Source organism: Corythoichthys intestinalis, chromosome 14 (assembly GCF_030265065.1).
Source record: "Corythoichthys intestinalis isolate RoL2023-P3 chromosome 14, ASM3026506v1, whole genome shotgun sequence".
Classification (NCBI taxonomy): Eukaryota; Metazoa; Chordata; class Actinopteri; order Syngnathiformes; family Syngnathidae; genus Corythoichthys; species Corythoichthys intestinalis.
In genome coordinates this window covers 27,064,077-27,083,643 of record NC_080408.1, presented here as the reverse complement: position 1 = coordinate 27,083,643, position 19,567 = coordinate 27,064,077, and the positions used below count along the sequence as shown (strand labels likewise).

The 19,567-nt window shown below is 35.7% G+C and overlaps 1 protein-coding gene across 4 annotated transcripts in view; it reads right to left on the bottom strand.

Annotated features, from left to right (window-relative positions):
• Window positions 1-19,567, bottom strand: part of tox (thymocyte selection-associated high mobility group box) — an 87,192-nt gene that overhangs the window by 23,006 nt on the left and 44,619 nt on the right. For all 4 annotated transcript variants that reach the window (XM_057858199.1, XM_057858201.1, XM_057858202.1 and 1 more), the window contains 2 exons: window positions 15,489-15,773; window positions 2,423-2,668 (listed from right to left, as the gene is read on the bottom strand). In XM_057858199.1, the coding sequence (XP_057714182.1) occupies window positions 2,423-2,668; window positions 15,489-15,773 (531 nt within the window). The remainder of the gene's footprint in view (window positions 1-2,422; window positions 2,669-15,488; window positions 15,774-19,567) is intronic.

Sequence of the window (19,567 nt, the reverse complement as noted above, 5' to 3'; positions counted from 1 at the left end):
CTCAGGACCATAGGGCCCCTGATTGACCCCTAATTTATTTTACATTACGTTCACAAATTTATTTTTTATTTAAATCATTGTCTGATTAAAAATTATGTTCTACTTAGGGCTGTCAAACGATTAAAATTTTTAATCTAGTTAATTACAGCTTAAAAATTAATTAATCATAATTAATCGCAATTCAAACCATCTATAAAATATGCCATATTTTTCTGTAAATTATTGTTGGAATGAAAAGATAAGACACAAGACGGATATATACATTCAACATACGGTACATAAGTACTGTATTTGTTTATTATAACAATAAATCAACAAGATGGCATTAACATTATTAATATTTTCTTAAAGCGATCCATGGATAGAAAAACTTGTAGTTCTTAAAAGATAAATGTTAGTAAAAGTTATAGAAATTTTGTATTAAAACCCCTCTTAATGTTTTCGTGTTATTAAAATTTGTAAAAATTTCAACCAAAAAATAAACTAGTAGCTCGCCATTGTTGATGTCATTACACCATGCTCACTCCCCAAACCCATAAAATCATTCGGACCCAAGCGCCAGCAGAGGGCGCCAAACAACAAAAAACAAGTAACAAGCATACATTACACTGCTGTCATTTTATTCTGAGCGGGGCATGCGCGTTAATTGCGTCAAATTAAATTTTAACGTGATTAATTTTAAAAAATGAATTATCGCCCGTTAACGCGATAATTTTGACAGCCCTAGTTCTACTCGATATCTACTTAAAAACTTTAACATATCAAATATTTCAAATATACATTTTTTTCCTTTTTTTGCACAATGCCCCCCCCCCTCTGTCTTAGCAGAGAATGGTTTGACCCCGCCCTGGTGCACTCAAGGCTACACCACGTACGTGCCCTGAAGTGGGAAATTAAAATCTGTCATTGTTATAAACTCTAAACATGGCGAGTCGTCATAAATTGGGTGCGCAGAAAAGAAAAGAAAAAGAGATGAAGATGATAGAGGTGAATGAGAAAAAAATGATTAAGTTTTCAAAAGGAGGACAAGAAGCCAGAGAATTAGGGCTACAGTTGGCTGTGGACGCTGATGTCGATAAGTGAACAACAGCCACTAACACTGAATGTTTACATTCGCGATCACCGTGACCAAAGCCCGATTCGAGTCCGTCACCGGCCGCTTGTAGCCTATTGAGCTGCAGTATGACAAGACATGCTGCTCACGTTGAGCCGAGGAGAGAGACGGTGATGGGAGATCAGGGATATATGTTAAGTCTGTGGGGAGCAGGTGCACGAGGCTAAACAGACTCGGGTCCGGCGGCTGGATTTATCTTGGGTTTACAACCCACTGTGTATTATTGCAAACGCTAATACAAATCCATCACCGAAACAGCACAAACAAGCAGCAGTGGAACATGACTTTGCTGTCAAAAAATCTAGGCGCATCACTGTTTGAGGGCTTCATAACCCCAAGGATGTGGAGGAGGCAGGCACAGGATGTTTAGTTATACTGTTTTGTTGCTTAGTAGGCAGGCATAGCACTCTCAGTTGTATTGTATTGTAGCCTACAATTTACCTGTCCTCCTCAAATTAAATAATTTGAAAATTTACACTGTCATTGCTTGCAAAGTGTTAAAAGTACTACGTATGTTGTCGTGACAAGCCAGTGGGAGGAGTGGGGTGAGGGGCGGGGCTATAATGGTCTCTTGCCCCCGGGCCCCTGCAAGTCTGTTGACAGCCCTGATTTGATGTACAGTAAAATAGTACTAATAGGCTCCAGTGGAATGTTTTTTGTTTGACTCATACTGTTAAATGTTTGGTTTTGATTCACTTTCAACGAGTATATGATAGACCCCTTGGAAGACCTTAAATGCTGCACCATCTATTTAAATGCAGTAAGTATTTACAATTGTTTAAATTATCTTAATCATTTAAATCACCCCTTTAACATTTCATATGTGCATGCCCTTAATATATACACACACTTTTAGGAATTTAACCACAAGGTACAACTGTTAAAACGTGTTAATTATAAATCCCATAATTAAAGTGTGAGCAAATAAAATGCACTGACTATTGTGCTGATTTGGGCATGTAACCTACATCCATAATTGCAAAAAGGCAACCACATTTTATACGTATATGTGGGAGTGAAAAATAAAATCCCACCTTGCCTTAAGTCAATATAACTTTCTCATTACAAAGTGAGCATAGAGAAAAAAGCTGGTAAACATTATTCCACAGAGCTGTAATTGTTTCATTTTCCCAGAATATCAGCAATAACACATCTTTTTTCAGTATGAGTCACCCATAAGGCGGGGAGCTGATTTACATTTGCTTCATGTGCGAGCCGAATGAATGTATTATCTCACGCTTGCATGTATGCAAACACAAGTACACACAGAGAGCTGTTTAGAGTATCTGCCAATGTGTGTTCCTTTACCCTGAATCCATCATCGTTGTCGTCCTCGTGTGCTGAACTGGACGGAGATGGCGTAGCTGATTTACTTCCAGGAGGAGATGGGGAATTGTGGGTAACAGAATTTCCACTAAGTCCCAGTTGGGATTGGTTGATAGTGGACAACTGACTGGGTTGGGTCATGCCTGGTGGGTTTTTGGGTCCGAGCGCCGCTTCAATTGGCTGTTGGCTGCTGGTAAACCGAGAGTCAGAGTTTACCATCTGCTGCATCTGCATGACAACATAACAAGAGGGGTTAATAGTGGGAAATTTGAAGTTTCAAGGGTTTACATTAAATCATAAAACTTCAGTACTCTCCTCTTACTGTTTTTTTTTTCTTTTTCCATATAACAAGCACTATTTTATAATTCATTATAGAAGTTCACAACTGTAGAATCTCAACAAGAGAATTGTTTTTATTACTCTACCTGGTCATATCAAATGTAATGAATAATTAATTTAGTGCGGTCATAACTACTACGTGATAAAAACATTTTTAAATGGCATACACCAGCCCCACCCACTAGACCAGTATTTCTCAAATGACACATGTTAGCTCCTGGAACTGTACTAGAATAAAGTGTAGTTGCACATCCACTCAGTGGGTGGCAGTGGTGCTCTCATTTTCAGAGTGTGTGCAGTACTTTTGAACCAAACAAGAGCACTAGAGATATTAAGAGCTAAGATGAGGAAATATAATGAAGCGTTTGTCTTTGACTTTTAATACAGTGGGAGACTAGGAAAGACCAGTCTGTTTACTGCAGTGGTTCTTAACCTGGGTTCGACTGAACCCTAGGTTCAGTGAAGGTTAAGACACACAGGGCCCTATTTTCACACTCTGATTAAAGGCCAAGTGTTGTTTTAGACTAGGTTTTGGACGGGGTCGCCTCCAATTTACAGGCTTTATTCTGTATCTTTCAACATCCTAGCCATTTATCTAAAGGGAGGAGAAACTGGTTTGCTCAGTGGAAGGTTGACTCACACTTGGTATGAGGAAGTATAACAGACCTACAGGCAGCGTGCAATGTGCAGATAATTAAAAAAAAAAAAAAAAAAAAAAAAAAAAAACATTTGTGTCACATTTTAAGCCATGAAAATAGCATGTGATGCAAGGATGTGACCATAAATTGAAAATGTAGACATGATGAACAACAACAATGGGAATATTGTATCCAACTCTCATGTGACACATTAAAGCTGTTCAGACCATAAGGATATTCAGATTCCTATTCTCCGTGTCTAAGCAGCTCAACAGGACAGGTTAAAACAGACATTTACAAGTATACAAGTCCGGCCCGGGGGCCAAATTCGGCCCATGGTCAAATTTCATCCGGCCCCCAGCCTCTGTCATAAAATCAATAATGTTATCTCACACACAGACTTAATAATGTCAGCAGTACTGCTACCAGCATATGAAGCATCTTACACACTAAATGCTGCTCCTCATTTACCCACGAAAAGGCAGCAGCACTCTAAGCAACATTACCCCATGTGACCCTTTACTCCCAATTTTCTAAAATGGCGACAATCAACAACAAAAAAAGTTGAGTGCGACGGCCGACGCTTCAAGGATATGTGGAAATTGGACTATTTCTTCACTAACATACGCAACAACTGTCTGCCTCATTTGCAAAAAGACAGTCGCTGTTTTTAAAGAGTTCAATGTGAGGCGATATTACCACACAAGACTCGCTGACATGTATGACAAGATTACAGGGAAGATACGTAGCGAGAAATTGAAACAACCTGAAGCTAGTTTAATTTCACAGCATTTCACAGTATTTCGCAAGAGCCCGAGAGTCGAAAGAGAACGCCATGAAGGCTAGTTGCGAGATTGTTGAAATTATTAATTAAAAAAATAATAAAGCAAACGTGACACGCAGAATGACTTGCTAAAATTTGCTTAAATATATTGTTCTACATAAAGGACGTCAGCCAAGGTCGGGCCCCCCACATTTTTACCAAACCAAATCTGGCCCCCTTTGCAAAAAGTTTGTACACCCCTGGGTTAAAATTAAAATAAATAAATAAAAAATGTAGACATGAAATTTCATTTTCTAATGTGACCATTAACTGCAAAACAAATTTATTTGAAGTAGATTTGAAGTTTGATTAAATTTCAAACTGGAATTTGCTTGCTAGCTAAGCTATATCAGTTTTTCTATTTGGGAAAAAAAAAATGGCTTCATTATTAAATTCTGAAGGGTTCGGTGAATACAAATGTGAAACTCGTGGGGTATCGTACCTTTAGCCAGGTTAAGAAACACTAGTTTACTGTGTCTAAAAATGTTTGCAATGGGACGCAAAAATCAATGAAGACGTCACTTAAAGACATTAGACCCGAATCACATTGATAAGCCGCTTGATTTGAAACGTGCCGAATATTGCCAACACTCGTCCCGCTTTATTAGAGTGACATGTGTAAACCAGCGAGCACTGTTAGGATCATATAAAGTGGCATACCAAGTTGCTCAGTGTAAAATAACCCCACACCACAACAAAGGAGCTGATACGGCAAAAATAATTTTATATTTTTTGTTTTTTCGGTCAAACTGTTTGGCATATTGACCTCGTGAGTTAATGTTGCTAATCAATTATTATCTATTGATTTTATTAAATTTTGTTTTTTAGTATCCAATGGTGAAAAATGCACCTTGCGTGTATTTTTAGTTTGGATGTGACTTTTTTTTATTTTTTTTTAAATTCAAGCAAATTGAGGCGCTTTAAGTCTTTTCTGTTACAAACGTAAACAATGTTAATAAAGTTATACTTTATTATAAGTTGATCTACATTACTTTTTTTAAAATAGTAAGTTCACCTATATTACTTTTTTTAATATTAAAAAGGAAACAATGCTATGCAGAGGTGTACTTATAACAATAATAATTTTATAGACAAATGATACTATTTACAGTATCGGCTGAGAGTTGGGGGGGGGGGGGGGTGAGACACTTTTTACATCTTCCTTGGCGTATCAGAAAATAATTGAGAAGCACTGCACTTAACTGTTTGAGTAACAGACAAAGGTGCTGATGACAATGGAAACAGGAAGTCCGACAAGACCTAAATGGCATTTTAACGATTATAGGACAAATGCATGTAGACGTACAGTATGTTCCACTTTCATGGCCTAAATGCAAAACGTGAAATATAAACAGCAGCGCGTGGTTGAGCAAGGTCTCTAATGCAGATTCACTATCAGTGTGTCATATTTGAAATTACTATATGAAATCCAATGACCATTGGGTCAGTGGTGTGGATTAAACTATGTGCCTGATTTCCTTTTGCCATGTTCTCCTGTATGCTCTTACAGTTAGTCTTTATTCAAATGCCTGGAACTGTGTTCTTTTCATTTACAGTCATTTTTCCATCCACACTACTGGAATGTGTAACCTGTGAATGAACATGGAAATGCTAAGCAGGCGTGTTTTACTGATGGTGTTGGTAAAAATCCTAGAACACTGACTTTGTGAATATTAAAATCTGTGAAAAAGATGAACTAAAAAAGTCTCCGTAGGGGCAGATATACTGTTTCGGCAGCCCAGTGGGACATACACTAGTTGTTCCAAACAATACTTATGCCAATGACCAACTTTTGTTGTTTCACTTAGGTAAACTATGAGTCAGATTCAACTAACACTGTGTATGCTTGCGCATTGTTTTCTTTCTCTCTCCTGCATTAATTTAAAATATGTCTCTTTTAGAATATATTATTATTAAAAAATATATATATCGGTATGTGTGGCGTTTAAGACTAATATGCAATATATTTCACATTCCCAGGGTGCTTGACTTACGACAGCCTCGCAAGCACAAGTTTAAATTGACAGACATGTTAAAGACCAGGAATCCGCACACTTTGGGGTCGTAAATGACAAACTCACAGTTACTGAATTCGAGAATCTGCACAAAGAAACATGATAAAATCGGTTAAAAAAATGTCAATCATACACAGTAATTTAAAGTGTGTGTAATTAGTGCTGCAACGATTAATCGATTAACTCGAGTATTCGATTAGAAAAAAAGATTCGAATCCCCAATTTTGCCACTTCTAGTATTCGTTTAATTAAAGTGCTGTTGTAATGGTTTGTTTTGAAAGTGTTTGTATTTAGTTTTATTGATTTGGGTGGATACACGGCCCTCTAGTCTACCTCCTTTCACATGGCTGAACCCATCTGCTCCCTGTTAAGACCAACAAAAGTCAAGTTTTAAAAAAAAATTTTTTTTAGGTAATGTCTTTTTTAATGCATTCGTAATTTAGTTTATAGGTATAGTTAGCCATTTTTTGTAGGAATATGTGTCTGAACCATTTGTTAACAGCATTGTAAAAAAAAAAAAAAAAGTTAGCGGACCTTTGCTATGTAAATTTGCCAACTTTTCTTTTTTGTACATAGATCCTCATTTATTATTATTTTTTTAATACCGTTTGAGGCTCAGCTCAGGTATTTAAATTTTTTATGTTCCTGATCCGATTACTCGATTATTCGAACTAAATAGTTCATCGATTAATCGACTACTAAAATAAACGATAGCTGCAGCCCTAATTTAAATCACAGATTGTACTGCTGATGTGACACTGAAAAAGAACATAAAACAAAAAGCAACCTTTATTAAACAAATACAGTCAAGTATATCAACAAACTGCATACACGTGAATACAATAAAATGTTTTTCAAATGGCATTACATTGCCTGAATCGAAGGATTTAAAAATGTTATTGAAGCCACGTCAAACGTAGCTCATCCTGACCTCTCAAACAGAAACTAATGACATCTGATGTAACCATGGCAACAGGCAAAGCAAGTGAGAAAATAAGCTGTATCTAAAGTCACTAATTTCATCATTTAATGGTCATGCCAAGTACATCAATATAGCTTTATTACTCTTCAGAGAAAAGCTATAATTACTCCCCATGCAATGTATCCAGATTCTTTATAATTTGTTTGAATGCTATTTTACATGGGTTAATACACTTTTACTGCCCCACCTGTGTCAAGACAGTAATGTTTTACTGCGCACAAGTGTGCAGTATTGTCTTTCAAAACAACCGGCTCCCCAGAGATAATGAATCTAATAATAAATCTTGACAACAAAGAAATAAAATGTCAGCCTGTCTGAACTCATTTAAACAAAATAGACCACTTTGACCGCACCCATTTTGACATTATGTTGAAAGAAAACGTGTTAATAAAAGGTAATAAGGAAATTAATCAGACCAAATAGTATAACTTAATGATGCTGGAACTGAGATCTTTATTTAACACTCTAGTTAAATAACGGTGTCATAACTATTTGTTTTTATGTCTTCGTTGCATTTCATTTTCTGCCAATTTCAAGGGAAGGCAAAAGTTATGGCAGCTATTAGCGCATGTCTGGGGGAACTTTGAAATCTAACGTCACATATATTTAGATGGATCTTTGTCAATTCATATGTTCGCATTCAGATGTTCACTCTTTGTAAGCATCACCTAACAGCGGATGCGGTTTAGTGAGCTGTACCATGCTTAGGAAAACATTATCAAAACTTGATTACCGACTACCACCTCTGAATACAGATGTGGTATTTAGATGGAACGGCAAGTATCGGTGGTGTGACAAGAAAAAAGGCGCCACAGTGATGCATCTGAGAGAAAATGTAGAAAAAATATTAACTGTGGTTTGGCATTGTGTGCTGAGAATCTAATTTGGCCTGAAAAACATTTAATGCTCAATTTATTACATTGTGATGATTATTGTGTTGGTGTCAATTTGTGAAACACCTACAAAATACAATAACTATATAACGTTAACTGATCCGAATGTACCTGGTGTCAGAATTTTTATGATTTAGGATTATTTCACGGCGGCACAGTGGCTGAGTGGTTAGCACGTCTGCCCCACAGTTCTGAGATCAAGGGTTCAATCCCGGGCTTCGGCCTTCCTGTGTGGAGTTTGCATGTTCTCCCCGTGCCTGCGTGGGTTTCCTCCGGGAACTCTGGTGTCCTCCCACATCCCAAAAACATGCATGGTAGGTTGATTGAACACTCTAAATTGTCCGCAAGTATGAGTGTGTGCGTGAATGGTTGTATGTCTCCTTGTGCCCTGCGATTGGCTGGCAACCAGTTCAGGGTGTCCCCTGCCTACTGCCCGTAGTTAGCTGGGATAGGCTCCAGCACCTCCGCGACCCTCGTGAGGAAAAGCGGCATGGAAAATGAATGAATGAATGAGGATTATTTCACCACTATTTTTTTTTTTTTTTTTGATGATGATGATGATGATTACGGTACTACTCATGAAAGCCATTTTATGTTGATTCATTTGTTATTTTATTCATTCAGTCATGATATTCATTCAATTCATTAAGCATCTCTATGACACTTTGCTTTATGTATTCACAATAAGGTAAATAATGTGGTTATTTTAGACCCACAATATACTGTATGTATGTATGTATGTATGTATGTATGTATGTATGTATGTATGTATGTATGAATGTATGTATGTATGTATAATTTTTTCATCTTTAACATTTAGTTTTAAAAAGTACACTTTAATTGAAAGTGATATTAACCAGCTTTAAAGCAATAGACAGCACCGAGTACAAGTATAAATTACCATGTTAAATAAAGGAGCAAAGCTATTTAGATATACAAATGCTGCATTTCTTAGCCTTCTGTTAATAAAGAAAATAATGTTTAAACTAGGGCTGTCAAAATTATCCCGTTAACGGGCAATAATTATTTTTTGAAAATTAATCACGTTAAAATATTTGACGCAATTAACACACATGCCCCGCTCAAACAGATTAAAATGACAGTACAGTGTAATGTCCGCTTGTTACCTGTTTTTTGGTGTTTGGTGCCCTCTGCTGGCGCTTGGGTCCAACTGATTTTATGGGTTAGTACCATGAGTGAGCATGGTGTAATTATTCACATCAACAATGGCGAGCTACTAGTTTATTTTTTTGGTTGAAAATTTTACAAATTTTAATAAAATGAAAACATTAAGAGGGGGTTTTATATAAAATTTCTATAACTTGTACTAACATTTATCTTTTAAGAACTACAAGTCTTTCTATCCATGGGTCACTTTAAGAGAATGTTAATAATGTTAATGCCATCTTGTTGATTTATTGTTATAATAAACACATACAGTACTTATGCACCGTATGTTGAATGTATATATCCGTCTTGTGTCTTATCTTTCCATTCCAACAATAATTTACAGAAAAATATGGCATATTTTATAGATGGTTTGAATTGTGATTAATTACGATTAATTACTTTTTAAGCTGTAATTAACTCGATTAAAAATTTTAATCGTTTGACAGCCCTAGTTTAAACACAAAAAAAAAACATGACACCACTTAGAAGCGGAGCCATTGTGTGACAAATGTGGTGTCAGTCATGCCAACGGCGTTCATCAAATAAATTATGATGCACTCAAAACAGGTCAAAAGTAACTAAGAAAATAGGCACACACTTGTTACAGTACTGTACCTATTCAACAGAGGTGGGTAGAGTGGCCAAAAATGTTACTCAAGTAAGAGTAGCGTTACTTCAAAATAATATTACTCAATAACAGTAAAAGTAGTCATCCAAAAAATGTACTCAAGTACAAGCAAAGAAATATCCAGTGAAAAGAACACTCAAGTATTGAGTAACATTTTGAGTAACTGCTTATTTTTGTTTGATTTTATTTAAACAATGGTATTCTTTTTTCTCTCAGCATATCATATCGCTATATGAACTGTTGTTATAATGATACTGTACAATAACCCATTACATAACCACATTAAGCCAAAGGAAAAAAAATAAAATAAAATTTGAATAGAGGAAAAAAAACTGAAATGAAGCATTACTCATCCAAAGTGCATGAGTGCCCTAATTTGAAAAGTGAATACTGTAGTTCCTTCATAGTTCCTATTATGAAATTAAAAGAACCATATCTCCAGTTTTCCGTGGTAAGTCGGTGCCAAATAGAAACTGGGAGAGAGTTTTAAATCCGTGCTTTCGATTCATGTTGAGGGCAGCACTCTATTCAAATACTTCATTTGTTACGGTGCTTTAAACGCGTAGCTTGCGTGATCATAGAACGGCAAGCAAGATTGGCGTAATGGAGTCATGTGATTATTGTTGTGATGTCTCATTGGTGAAATTAGTAGCGCTACTCTTGGCAATAGCATTGCTGCCCAAAAAATTAATAAATCTATTTCTTTCGATTCACACAAATACTGGCTTCTAGACCATATGGCTGATTTATGTACACTTCACCCCTCACAATCATAATAAATAATCTAATATGTAGACTAAAGAGGAAAAAATGTAACAACTCTTGTGTAGCCCAAAGTAGGAGAGTAAGAGTAGCGTTTTTTTCCACACAAATCTACTCAAGTAAAAGTAAAAAGTATGGCTTAGTAATACTACTCTTAGAAGTAAATTTTTCTCAAAAGTTACTCAAGTATATGTAACGGAGTACATGTAACGCATTACTACCCACCTCTGCTATTTAATGTCTGTCTTTCCTCTTTCTCAGTCTGAGACTAAGGGGCCATTTACATGGTGACTCTCCAAGAAGACGAAAAACGTCATGTTTGCATCTATATGGTTCCGTCTCCATTCGACCAATGTCGCAATTCCGCATCAAAACGATGTAGTATTCATGCCAGGCCCTAGGGGGCAGTGCCGATTTACAAGTTTTACTTAAATTCCCGTGTAAGGTGACATGGGGTCTTTCGTGCTCATTTATCTTTTGGTGCTCGTTTAGTGAAATATCGACAGGGCTGTCCTTCTCATTAATATTCCGCTCGGGTTCAAATTGGAAGGGCAGTACCGACATGTTTATGTAGATAAAGAGTGACACTGTGGAAGTCGGTAGTGTCTACATGTGACGTTACCGCCCTGCGACGTCAACAACAATGGCGACTTACTTGTTAATTTTTTTGGTTTAAAATTTTACAAATTTTAGTAACACAAAAACATTAAGAACGGTTTTATTATCAAACTATTTGACTCATACTAACGTTTATCTTTTAAGAATTACATGTCTTCCTATCCATGGATCCTTTTAATAAACCCTTGAAGACATCCCTCATTTGTTTTCTGTTTTGAGGTACAACCTTGTTTTCGCAGTTACGGACTCTTAATATCAGCAACAAAATAAACCAAACATTTCCAAAGATGGACGATGGACTCTCTTCCTCGACTCTACGATCCAGTAGCAATTTAATTTCGTTATGTTTTTGTTACGCTTGCTATGTTGATAATTGTGATGTTTGTTTACCGCTTTTTGTCTTACTGCGAAGAAAGAGGAAGTGACGATTGGCCCGCCATGATATTTAAATCATCAGCCATCGTGCTGTGATCGGGCTTAAGAGTCACTAGTACTTATTTTTGTTAATTTAGGTTACTTTTATCTTTAGTATTTTCCTTTTTTAAAGGAAATGTTTACATGATTTTCAATTTTAATGTAATGTAAAAAAAATTGTTAAAATTGAGGTTTTATATATAGATATGAGGAATCGAGGGAAAATGAAAATTAGGACAAAGAGGTTGGGGTTCTTTGTGTTTTGTAAACTGTTATTTTGCACATCATTGGTAAATATACAATTTTGAATGAAAATTGGTTTCTCGTGTATGTCTTGTTACAGTAAGTGTAATGCATTAGCCTAATGCATGTGTAAGACCTGTTGTGTTTTATTGTGTGGTATAGGTATAACTGCCAAAAGCAGTTTTTTTTTTCTTGCATTGTCAAATGAATTTTGTTTTTTGCTCGCAAGTCAAAGTGCATAATCTGCTTGTATCTTGAAAATTGAAGTCAGGTCACTTGTATCTCATGGCATCACTGTATGTTATAAATACAGCATAATACAGTATTATCTTATTTTCATTCCTAATTCAATTGTCTACTTTTTTTTTGTTGCTTTTGCGCTTTATTAGGCATGTCACCATATTTGCTCACTTGAGTAATTCAAACTCCCAAGATGAATGACAATGAAAAAAAAGTGTATTATGTTGTTAACAGAAAAATAGTGCCACTGATCATTTGCCAGACTAAAGCTAAATGTAATGCAGTAAAGGTAAAAATGGAGAAAAATGACCATAATCTAATTAGTTTGAAGCTTCAACCTTCATCCTTTTGTCCGTGTGTCAAATGCCATTGAGCTTCTCCCAATTTCCAGGTCATCACCTTGCACTGGAGCTCTGCTGACATCAGTTACTGTATGTGAGTGTGAATGTGAGGTAATTCGGTAAAGTGCTTTGCAGTTCAAAATACAAATATCTCGGAATCATTACAAATATGTCAAAACCCTTCAAAAGCGCAACTGGAATCTCAGTATGAACTGCCTTGCCTTAGTTCTCTTAAGAATACATTCGCACACATGGACTTGAATCTCTATACTGTTCTCTCCACCACGATTAAACTTATCGAGGCATAGTTGCTAGGCAACCATAACTCATGGACTGGCAGTAAATGTATATTAATATGAGAATGTAAAAGGGAGAAATGAGGGAAAGAACAGAAAAGGGACGAGAATGAGATAAACAGTCATGGAAAAAGTTTCAAATCAATAAAATAACAAGTTTTTCCCGTAAAAGGAGACATAGATTAGTGGCGCTGAAATCAAATGAATAAAGATTGATGAGAAAATGTTGTGTTTGAAGATAATTAAAGACTAGGCTGAGAGCATTTTTAAGGTTACAGTAAAAGTTTGCAAGGCAGGACTTTGTAGATACAGTGTTGTTCGATCGGTGGATTGCTACAAATGTATAATGTTATCACATTACATTAATAAAAATCCACGATACAAGTGTGAAATGTAACTCAACAGCAAATTGAGAAAGAATTTTAACGGAAATACTACATGGTACCGTAATTTTAATGAATGCTTATGACAGATGTCATTAAGTGTCATCTAGTAAATTATGTTTACTCCATTTATGGCCAGCTCGGATCCTTTACATTCATTCAAAAGTAGATAAATTGCATTCATTAATGCTCATGACAGTGTCATGTCATAATTATGATTGTCTAATGACTGCCTTAAGGCGTCACTGTCAAATAAAGTGTTACCAAATACCATAACTGGCAATTAATGAAACAACTGGAACAGTAATAGAATAAATAATTAGCACAGAACATAAATCTTGATTGTTATTTACATCTGTAGCGCTGCAATGCATGCTAGGAGGCATGCTGGACAACAACAATGTTGACAGCATGAGGCAGAAGAGGTTGACTGTTAAGGGAGCAGTGATGGCCAAATGAAGCTTCTTGAAGCAATAAAGCTTCGAAGCCAATTGGTTCAAAGCTTCATGGTGGTTCATCTGGTCTTATGACAGTCGTATGATGCCGCTGTCAAATAGAGTGTTATCGGTTAATATCATTTGATGTAAACATCCCATAATAGTGTGAGGACAGCTGCGGCTTATAGTCCGGTGCGGCTTATTTATGAACAAATGCCGTTTTCGTGTCACATTTGGTGGGTGGCAGCTTATAGTCAGGTGCTCCTTATAGTGCGAAAATTACAGTATATTGGAATGTATGGTCCATGGCTATCAGGATGAAATGTTTTACAAACCACATTGCACAACACTAAGCAGAATTGTATATATTTTCATAATGACATAAATTATATTTTAGAGAAATTCACTTTATTTCAATGCATCACCCAATGAGAATAAACAAGAGAATCAAAGGGGAAGTGATAATAGAATTGCTTAACTCTAATCAATTCCCATCCCACATGTACTGATCAAGGCAGAAAAGGTTTTTAATACTTGTGCTTCAAACTTCACAAATGAAAATCTCACTTCCCAGTGTAAATTTCATTATTTTATTAATAATGTTAACTTATTGTGGACCTACCTGCATTATATTGCGCACTGTGAGCAGACATGCCAAAGAAGTGGGTACCATTTTTGCTACCGATCTCACTATATCACAATGAATTCACGATGAATAAATAGAGAAACAGTTGAGAACATTAATATTAATATGCAAACCTTGCATGAGTTTCATAATATTATCTATTATTATTACATTAAGATCTGGTGCAAAATAATGTCTACTATACATATTTGGTATGGTGAGAAATCTGGCCTTATCCCCTACTTCTATTGTAGTAGTTGGTACATATACTTTAATATGGAGAGACAGCGAGTTGGGAGAATTTTTTTACAGAACACACACACATACACACACACATGCCTCTGTCAGCCCTAAAAAACGGTTTCAATGGCATTTAAACTACTCGTTTCACACATCGCAGTCATGGTGGGAAAAAAAAAAAAAACTATTTCACTTCACTGTTAAATTTATATCGCATATCATTAAAATGTCATATAACCAGTAGACCAGTGGTCGAACTTGTGCTGGACTGTGGAAGGAGGTTTGAATGCTCACTTGCACAGAGTGTGTCTTCAAGGCGCAGTGTGGTGTCAAAACTTCCAAAACATATCACAAAGTTGGCGTTGACATGAAAATGTAGATGCACTACATTTTAAGCCCGGGTTTACTGTGCGCTTATACCCCATTGGGCATATGGCCCATTGGCCCAATAGTACAGGGCAAATGGTTAGCATAGCAGGTTGGAACTGTGGAAGAAAGTGTCAAGTATGTAATGGGATAGAGGATTTTCCCCCAGGATGAAAGCGCAAAGTTTATAAGACAGTGTTAACCATGACATATGGCATGATATATAAAGATAGAGGGAGGATTCAGAAGAACAAATGTTGAGGTTTTCTTAATTAAGTCGTGACCAGGTAGAATAGGATTTAAAATGAGCTCATTGGCCACTTGTCAAATTACTGCTAAAATGAGTTTGAAAATTTTTTTTTTTAGAATAAACTAAAAAATAAATCAATAATTATTTCCTGAATTCATAAAACTTATAACAAAATACTGTGCATTATTCTCACATTAAATTACATATGCAGCCTTTTAGAGTTTGATGAGTAGTACAGCTTGTCTAAAATGGATAAGGATGCCCTAACCATTCACCAATAAATGTGCATGTCCATGTTCTATCCTGAAAGTGTCTATCAATTGTGCATTACTTAGTGTCACTCACCACTGAGAGAGTACTGGTCATTGCTGACCCATCAGGGCTGAATGTACCCCCATCTTGGTTAAGCATAGGCGTGCAATCTTGATTGGCAGACATTCCGGCCAGATTCATACCCTGAAGCTGGTAAGGGTGGTGTGAGGTTGTACTGGTGTTGCTATCCAAAGGAGGATAGGGTCCAGTGGAGGAATCGTGGGGCAGATGAGGTGGCAGCATGTGGTCTGGCAGTGTAGGGGGAGTGATGGGGGGGATGTTGAAGTCTTCATCACCCAAGCCACCCATTTGGTAGGACTAAAGACAAGAAAGTAGATAAAAAAACATTAAAAATTGTTTAAAAAAAAAGAAAAAGAAAAAAAAACTTCACAAATCAAATATATACAGTATATTACTGTGTAATTTTCCTAAAAGCACACCTTTTCTGTTGTGACAAAAGATGGTGTGTGACAAACATATGAATTGGGATAACAAGTCCCAAATGATCAGGGCTGCAACTAACGATAATTTTCATAATTGATTAATCGGGTGATGAATTAATTGATTAATCGGATCAATGTCACTTCTTTCAATCACCTTCACAATTTACCTTGAAGTTGTTTTCGGCATGTTGTAAGCAGAGGTGGGTAGTAACATGCTACATGTACTCCGTTACATTTACTTGAGTAACTTTTTGAGAAAAATGTACTTCTAAGAGTCGCTTTACTAAGCTAGACTTTTTACTTTTTCTTGTGTAGATTTGTGAAGAAAAAAACGCTACTTTTACTCCGCTACTTTGGGCTACACAAGAGTCGTTACATTGTTCCTCTTTATTCTACATATTGGATTTCTTTTTTTTTTTTTTTTTTGCCAGCGATGCCAAGAGTAGAGACGTGCCTGGTGTATTTCCAGAGACGCTCTACCGATTTCACCAATGAGACGAAGCAACTATAATCACATGACTCCATTAAACCAATCAGATGCAAGCTTGCCATTCTTCAAGCCAGCCTGTTCAATTATATGGTGTCTTTAAAGCACCGTAAAAAAATTAAGTATTCCATAAACAGCGCAGGCCTCAACATGACTTGAAAGTGCGGATTTTGACCTCCATCCCTGTTTTTATTTGTCACCGATTGACCACGGAAAACCGGCGATATGATCCTTTTAAATTCAAAATACAGTGGTACCTCTACATACGAAGTTAATTCGTTCCAGGACCTTGTTTGTAAGTCGAAATGGTCATATGTCGAGCAGGATTTTCCCATAGGAATACATTATAATTCCATGAATTCGTTCCAAAGCCAAAAAAACCTACACTAAATCTTTAATAAATACTGCTGGTACTATTACAAATGCCAATTAAACATAGCAAAACAAATAAGTTATAAATAAAAGTCGTAATAATATAATAATAATTAATAATTATTCCTGTAAATAATGTCACGAATCGGATTCTAATGTGGCGGACACTTTTTGCTGTACCTGAACGCACCGCGGGGCTGACGTCACAGTGAGATAGGTCAGTGCGGTAGAGATAATACTTTCGTTTTTTTTGAGAGCACAGTCAACTGCGGAGGACAATGGGCGTTTTGTGTTGGATAAGTTCTTAAATAAATGATAAAAATGTGATGAAGCTGGCGATTTCCTTGGCGATGTTACCACAAAAATAATTGTCACTTTAACTTATGAAGACTGGCGAACGGTGGTCAGAAGAGTACAGTGAAGCTGTATTGTTGAGCCAGTTCACGGATGCGCATCCCTTGCTCATATTTTTCTACAATTTGCATCTTCATTTCAAAGGTAAGCATCACTTTTTTCCTTGTTTCACCAACTGTACCAACTTTTTTGAAACCTGTGTTAATTTCTCACACAAGAAAATCCGCCGTGCGTTTGTTTGCTGTGCTGTTATGTCGTCGTATTTCGAGCGTGTCATCGGATGTAGGAACAAATGGTGAGTCAAAATTTACGTCGGATTTCCAAAAGATAGTGTGTCAAAGCGATCGTATGTCGAGGTACCACTGTAGTAATTATGAAGGAACTGTTCACTATTCAAACTAAACAATTTTCTCCACCAGAGGGCAGTAATGCTCTTTGGAAGAATAATGCTTCATTTATTTATTCATTTTTTATCCTCTCATCGGAATTCAATGATTTTATTATTATTATTTTTTTAATATATATATTTCTTTGGCTTAATGTGGTTATGTAAGGGGTTATTTTAAAGTATCATTACAACAATAGTCCATATAGCTAACTTTGTCCTCAGAAAAGAGATACCATTGTTTAATGATTTTATTATTATTATTATTTTTTTTATATATATATTTCTTTGGCTTAATGTGGTTATGTAAGGGGTTATTGTAAAGTATCATTACAACAATAGTCCATATAGCTAACTTTGTCCTCAGAAAAGAGATACCATTGTTTGAAAAAAAAAATAAAAATCCAACAAAAAATAAGCAGTTGCTCACAATGTTACTCATTACTTGAGTATTCTTTTCACCAAGTACTTTTTTACATGTACTTGAGTAAATTTTTTGAAAGAATACTTTTACTTTTACTTCAGTAATATCATTTTGAAGCTAGTCTTACTTGAGTAAATTTTTGGCTACTCTACCCACCTGGTTGTAAGTAGCAATGAACACAAAATGGATGACTGTTTCCTTCAACTGTATCAATTATCAAAACTAATGTATTAATCAATTCAATCGATAAGTTGTTGCAGTTTTATTAAGAGGACGGTAAGATGTCAGAAAATTGGCAAAAATATATGAATTGTTGTTTTCTAAAGTAAAAGCAGATTTTTGTTCATGTCTTACTTTGACTTAACAAAAATATAATGAAGAAATCTGATAATACTGTATTTACAACTTAGAAGTTTTATATGTATGTTATAATGTCAAGAATTTAAACAAGTTTAAGGTGAAGAAGGTCCTAAACGATTAATTGGTTATCAAAATAGTTGTTGATTAATTTGCTAATGGATTAGTTGTCGATTAATCGATTAATAGTTGCACCTCTACAAATGATTTTTTGGGGTGACATGAATGCATAAAATTTCGCTAAGAAAGCATTAACAATTCAGGGAACTATGTACTGATGAATGTCTTTCTGGCGAATGAATGTTTTTCTTTATGTGGTGTCGTAATTATGGTAAATACTACAGGTCGGGTCAAAAATTTAATGTGAACGCCACCTCAAGTCGTATTTTCTACTGGAAAACTGGGTTTTATTATGATACCTGAGTTTCTGAGATGGGTGGAGCTTTTATTTTTCAAAATGGCGGCACACGAACAAGAAGTTGTGATTGGCAAGAAACTTTTTTTTAAGAATATTATCGTCAATTTGCACATTTTTTTGACGCAGGCATAAAAATATTGTTTACAGTTTATAAAACTCTTGTTTTAACCATGTGTTTGCTAAAATGTTTTGTTACAAACAAAAATTTACCGTTTGCATTTTGATTCATTCTCTTCTTGTTGTAGTAGATCAAATTAAAACAGTTTTGCCCGCGCAACAATTCAAAATAAAGTCCATGTCCGTATGTTTTTTTTTTTTGCTACGACAACAAAAGCACATGAACAGGACGTACTCGTAATTACCAAATAGCAAGCAGCAAGGATCATCTTTCCCAGAGCATGTGAAGGCATCTCTATATGAACATATATTAACTTTTTTTCCTAAAAATAAAACAGAGCATATAGTAAAACTTGGAAACTACTCGTATATCATTTTTAGTTATAAAATTTATACATTGAAACCTGAGAGGGAGTGGAACGCAACGACCTATTTATTACCCCCTTGTATAAACATTTTTCAGCTGGGGAACAAATCAGGACCTTTCAGTCAAAGAAATCCTTAACCACAGCAGAACTAATTTTGTCAACAATCTGGCTTTAATCTTGTGTTTGTTTCTAAACCCATCTGTCTCTTGTTATTTAATGAATTTCATTGGCGACATTCCACATAAAAGAAAATAAGATTTGATTTTTACAATATACTTAATTTATTTTTCCTTTGAAAGCAGCAAGAAATAGTCAGATTTAGAAATGTTAAAATAGATCTGTTAGTTGCAGTTGCACTACTCTGTCCATCCATCCATCCATCCATCC